Consider the following 5849-nt stretch of genomic DNA (forward strand, 5'->3'; position numbering starts at 1 on the left):
TTCCTTCATTCATTTTCTCCCTGTTGGCTGCAGACAATGTCAAAGCTATTTCATATTTTATTTCCATACCAATATCACCCCATAGCAGTAAACTGACTTCAGCATTAAAGCTTGTATTTGTAGGATACGTTAATGAGCTGCACCGCTTTGAATTATGTGTCTGTTTGTTCTTAATGTGTTCCCACGTCTTTTTTCCACCACCAGGGCTGTAACTGAATGTAAAAAATGTCAGATGCACCACAAGTCTATACATTAGGCAGCACATTAGTTAAAGGAATCCTCAGATGTGCTTATTGTCTGATACGTGTCTTCATGATGGAACAGTGATCATATTTTATTAGAAACTAATGAACTGATGCATTCACACAGTCAGCAGCTTCCCGCCAGCATTCCTTCCTGGCTTTGGTCGCTGCAAGGGGCTGCTTTTTGCTCCTCTTATGTTTTTATATTATTCTTCATATTTTGTACAGATTATATATATATATATATTCTGCTCCTTGGCGGTAAAGTGAGCCGCTCTGCAGCCAGACTTGTCCACAGTCGTGATTGGTCCGCCCACATTATGTGCACGCGCTCATGGTCAGATCAGACAAACCTGGGTTGACTTACTGAGTTGAAAACCACTGTCGTAGGACCAGTTATCCTGAGTTATATTATTAAAGTTAGTTAAACCGGATCTCTGAAAGATATCCTGGGTATGTTGATCTCACTTCATAGTGCAGGCCCCTGGTGTTCATCTACAGCTCACTGTCAGCAACGTTTGCCTCGACCACAGACCTCCCTAAAGACAGGACTATGAGAGACGCCTTTAAATCAATTAGTTTTCCTCTAGAGTACTGTTCATATCTTTTTTTGAAAATGGCTTTTTAGTTAGTTGTTTACCATTTATTGGACACAAGTTATGGTTGTTGGGACCGGTTTGAGAACCTTGAAGCAGACACGAACCACAGGTAGAACGTCAGGTGTAAAACGCTTTATTATAAAGCAGAAAAATACAATGAAAGCGGTTCAAAATGGTGCATTCGACACTTTCCTGTGGCCATGGTATGGAACTGCTTTTAGTGTGTTTGTGTCATTTATCAGAACTTCCACCAGGGGGCGCTTCATGTTCAAAACTTGTGATGCTGTTTTTATTTTCCATTGTGCTTTTGCTTCACTTCATAATTCTTGTATTTAGTAAATTTCTGTAATTTAGCGATTAACGGGTTAATCTCCTTTTCATTCACCACACCAGTAAAATAATCACAACATCGATGAAGTGTACTTTTTTATTTTATTTTTTAAAAAACTAAACAGCCTCGGATTTCCCAGAACCCCGTCCTGAAGGGCATCAGCTCCCCCCTGGCCCACTCTTCGGACCACCACTGCCGCTCTCCGCCGCCCACCTTCTCCATCGGTGTGCGCTTCTCAGACTGCTGGTCCCCAGGAGCCTGTCCATCCCCCGCCCAGCCGCTAGAGAGTTTTCAGGTCATTTTGTCCCTGGTCCTCCACCTCAGTTATTCTGAATAAATAGATCTTTGTAAAGCCGTGTCCTGTCTCTGCTGTGTATGTGTGCTCTCTGCATGGGTTCCCCGCGTACCGTGACAGTCTTGTTTCCTCAGGTGTTTATCAAGACAGAGTAATTGTTTAATTTTATTTTACACCTTGTTGTTAATATTACTGTGTGCTTTACAATTGGCTACATGATTTAACTATGCAATCATCAGCTATACAGCTTCCAGGAAAAGTCTGTTACTTTCCTTTATTATACACGTCCTCTATTGGAATGATGAAATACCACAGCTGATCAATACTTCACAGAGTTGTGCATTAAGTTTAGTTTTATTATTCACTGCATTCTCTTTATAAGCTCATTGATTAGTTTTATGTAAACATCAATCACAGAAAAAGCAGAAATTAAACAGCATACCTTTTCTAAATTTGTACAGTAGATCAGCAAAACTGTCTGAAATAACACAGCAGGACTGCTGCCCAGCTGTGTTTTGGACTTTTCTCTATACAGAACACACAGTGATGAAACTAACATCCTTCTTATTATCTGAGTTATGAATCTCAAAAGATTCCTTTAATCTCTCAAACAGCTTAAATGAATTACCATCAGGACATTATATGTATAAACACATAAAATATATAAGTATGCACATAGAACCAGATCTTGACACATACGACACCTTAACTGCAGGTTCACAGCATCAACAGATCACACTTGTACTTCAAACATTGCGCAGACTGGTACACGGAGGCTGGAAGCAGTTTGTTATTTGGACGTTCAGTCTGAATCAAGTTAACCCACACGGCAGTCTATGAGTGATTGTTTTTCTGTGAAGTCTGGGAAGATTGTTTCATAATCTGGAATTTTCTTGAAGAGCTTCTTGACTTGTTTTGGGTCCTTGCAGTTGTTTTTGAATACATGGCGGCGATTTCCACATTTACCTATAATGTACCTGAGGTGAGACCGTTCATCAATGAAACTCTGAACATTGCCTTTTGCTTTCTCTCCATGTGTCAGCAGGACGATTGTGTTCTTCCTGATTCTGCAGCCAAGCTTCATCTCCAGTCTCTCTAACACTCCCTCCTCACCTTCTGTAAACCGGCCCATCTGTATCACCAGTAACACCACATAGTGCCCTGGCTGACAGAACTTCTTACACTCCTCTACTTGTTCCTGATCGTTTATTTCATCACTCAAGAAATCTGGGGTGTCGACCACTCTGACATTCCTGCCGAAAAGATTGTCCATCATTTTGACCTGACACTCAGTGGTGACTGGTGTGGAGCTCGGCCGGGATGCAAAAAGCTGCTTTGGTTCCAGATGGGGGTCCATAGCAGTCAGGATGGTGTTTCCAGATGCACTCTTTCCAGTCCCAGTTACTCCCAGCAGAACAATGTTGAAGGTATCTTCTGACCTTAAATTGTTGCTCTCATCTGTAAAAAACAGTTGGTCATAATTTCCAGTTATTTCATCAACAGTTACCAACAGTTTCTGTGGGTGGGATCAGCTTTGAAAGGAATCATGAAACTCTTAGATATCTTGTCTTATTTTACCCCTGAATTTTTTAATTAGCAAAGGGATAATGCAAAATTAACATAATCATAGTTTCTATCTTTTTAGAATTGGTTATATGTGTTGTGTTTTATCTTCTAAAGCGTACCAATGGTTTGTTCTGGTTCTGTTTCTGTACGTACATTGCTGGTACTTTGCAAGTTTGCTGGACCTGAGGAGAAGTGTAACATGCACATATTTTACAACAAAAACACACATTTGTGCACTAGAGAGGACAAACACTGAAGTATGCAGAACTTTGAACATTTGAGACAGAATGTATTTTTAAGCAACAATGTCTGGCAGTCTGAGTTAAGCCTAAATATATATAGTAGTAGTAATAGTGACGTTCTACAAAACAAGTACAAAATAATGAAAAGTTTTAGGTGTTACTCACATGGTGAAGCAGCGTGGGGACCTGCAGGATTGAAATGTAAATGACACAGGTATCAGCAAATATAACTACAACATGAGTTATTGTTCATAAAAACAACAACAATGATCCAATACTTGCGACATTTTATGTCACAGTTATCCAAAAATGTCCAGTTAACTTCTACTACAGTACCTACAGTTACTGTGACTTGGATGACTGTGAACCTACACAGACATGTCTCTTCTCCACTGTCCTAACTTTAGACGTGAAAGTCAATCAATTAAAAATAAAATTGATTGTAGCAGAAAAGCTTCTACCTCTGACTTAACAGAGTTTGTTAGTTAAACTGAAATTCATTAGAAATGGTCATAACTCAAAGAGACTGATGCAAACTGTTGCGTTAAATTTGTTTGTTGAGCCCAAACACTAGGTGGATTATGTTGATAACATTAGTAGATAAGTGTAATTTTTTTAATGTAGTTTTTTTTTTTTCCATTATATCACAAAATATAATTGCTAATGATAGTATTAAAACATTACCTATTGTCACAACATATGTGTAGAACATAGACACACCTGATCTCTCATGGTTATATGGAGGAGGGTCTTTGTTTCTGAAACAATAATCATAATATAGATTACTACAAACTTATACCAAACAAAATATCACATATGCATCTGTTGACAGTGTAAATCCTGCCCTCTTTTGGAGCTAGCTTGTGTTTTCAGAGGATTTTCTCAGCAAAAGGAAATTTCTGGAAAGATAAATCATGGTACTCCTTTAGTAAACCAAACTGGTATCTATTGCTGTATTGATTGACTGTATTGTTAGTAGGACAAAACGACACCTTAAAGGAGGCATCTGGTAGCTCGGTGGGTTTTGCGGTTGACCCCCATGCAGGAGGTGAAAGTCCCCAACGCAGCTGTCGCTGTTCGAGTCCGGCCAGTGGCTCATTTGCTGCATGTCCTCCCTCGACTCTTCTCCCAACATTTCCTGTCTCTCTCTCCACTGTCCACTATAATACAGGGAAAACGGCAGACAAAAAAAAAAAAACAATACTAAAACTACACCTGAAATGTTCATCCTCTCATGACACAGACAATTGCAATATACAAAGATGGAGACAAACCTATGACTGGATATAACTCATTTATCTATGTAAGTAAAGAACAGGATGTGGTGTATTAATATCAACAAATAAAACCTCTTCAGAAATTTGCCCATGTTGCTCTGAAGTATGTGTTGGAGAAAATACCCGTTCAGTCTGAATCACTGAGGTTTTGGAGGAGCGCTTGTGGTCAACTTGTGCATCTTCTGAACTATTTAATATGGAGACCTAACAGATCTGATGAACTTAAAGACATTTGCTCTTTTCTACAATAATAGATCACATTATAACAAACCCCTCAATTAGTCTGCCATTGTTGTTGTTCCTCTGGGTATCAGTGACCATCGACCCATAAGTTGTGTCAGAAATACTAGAAGAACTACATCCTTTCCTGACACAACTCCACAGAAACCCACCGTTAGAAAATACTCAGAGGAACACAAGCTTCATAACATGAGACTTACTGTCCACATTAACCACACATAATAAATGTTGATGTCTTTACCTTGTCCATTTGAACTCTTCTCTCCTTCTTTTCAGGACTTTTTCACTGTAGTCTCCGTAGTCACACTGGAATACCAGACGGGTTTTGCACCACTTCATACAGTCGTGGACCAGATGTTCACTGAGGGTTCCCAGCTTGATGTTGAACTTTTCCTTCAGCTGATCGAGTGACGTGTTGCTCATATACTTATCAAACATGACAACTAAGTGTTTTGTGATCGTTTGTCCAAAGATATCTTGAAGTTTACCAATTTGAGAACCAATTTTTTCCACCTGAACATTTTCTGAATCTATTGCCAGTATGAACAGATGAAGGCCAGGATAGCAATGTGCTAGTAAGTCAATCACCTGCTGGTCTGGACACAGACAGTCCTCATCAAAGAAATGATCAGTGCTGATGATTCTGAATGAGCAACTCTCCACAACAAAAAAGTTATTTTGTCTTGTGACAAAACCGTTGTCATTACTGAGGATGAGATGTAGAATCTTCTTGTTAATCTCAGGGTTCTTCCAAAACAGAGCGATGGTGAACTTCTCAGGATCTTCTGTTAAAACAATAGTGTTATATAACTCTTAGTATTCTATAAAATGTGGTTGCAATGTCACCTCCCACTGATCACCTTTTGTTTTTTAATTCTAATTGAATTCTGGATTTTTTTCCCCAAAGAAGGGCTATTAATGGAAAGAAACAGTGCAATATTTGAGTTAGAAGTTTTAATTTGTTTTCGTCTGAACTGTCCTTAATATCTTTGGAGTTGCCCTCCACCCCCACCTCCAACATTAAATGGTTTGGCCCCTGATCAACGTCTGATGTCCT

The 5849-nt window shown here is 39.2% G+C and overlaps 1 protein-coding gene across 6 annotated transcripts; it reads right to left on the bottom strand.

Annotated features, from left to right (window-relative positions):
- Positions 1-1793: 1793 nt before the first annotated feature.
- On the bottom strand, positions 1794-5463 carry LOC103376311 (GTPase IMAP family member 8-like). 6 transcript variants are annotated; one of them, XM_008306686.1, is made up of 5 exons: positions 5381-5463; positions 3996-4033; positions 3441-3461; positions 3153-3215; positions 1794-2925 (listed from the first exon to the last, which is right to left on the bottom strand). In XM_008306686.1, the coding sequence occupies exons 1-5, from the start codon at positions 5407-5409 to the stop codon at positions 2285-2287; spliced, it is 792 nt and encodes a 263-aa protein (XP_008304908.1). In that variant the 5' UTR covers positions 5410-5463; the 3' UTR covers positions 1794-2284. The 6 variants fall into 6 exon arrangements, with proteins under 6 accessions (XP_008304908.1, XP_008304906.1, XP_008304912.1 ...); XM_008306684.1 differs by lacking the exon at positions 5381-5463 and adding an exon at positions 4268-5020; XM_008306690.1 differs by lacking the exon at positions 5381-5463 and adding an exon at positions 4268-4299 and having other exon boundaries at positions 3187-3215.
- Between the last annotated feature and the right edge of the window lie 386 nt (positions 5464-5849).

Source organism: Stegastes partitus, unplaced genomic scaffold (assembly GCF_000690725.1).
Source record: "Stegastes partitus isolate 25-593 unplaced genomic scaffold, Stegastes_partitus-1.0.2 Scaffold3817, whole genome shotgun sequence".
In the NCBI taxonomy this organism is placed as follows: Eukaryota; Metazoa; Chordata; class Actinopteri; family Pomacentridae; genus Stegastes; species Stegastes partitus.

Bases quoted from the DNA above. Each gene is read 5' to 3' on its own strand.
- LOC103376311 (XM_008306684.1), bottom strand. From the start codon at position 4,503: ATGAACATTTCAGGTGTAGTTTTAGTATTGTTTTTTTTTTTTTGTCTG. The intron at 3,462-3,995 runs GTGTGTCTATGT...TCAATCCTGCAG, and splicing joins ATATAACCATGAGAGATCAG to GTCCCCACGCTGCTTCACCA. The intron at 3,216-3,440 runs GTGAGTAACACC...ACTTCTCCTCAG, and splicing joins TCCCCACGCTGCTTCACCAT to GTCCAGCAAACTTGCAAAGT.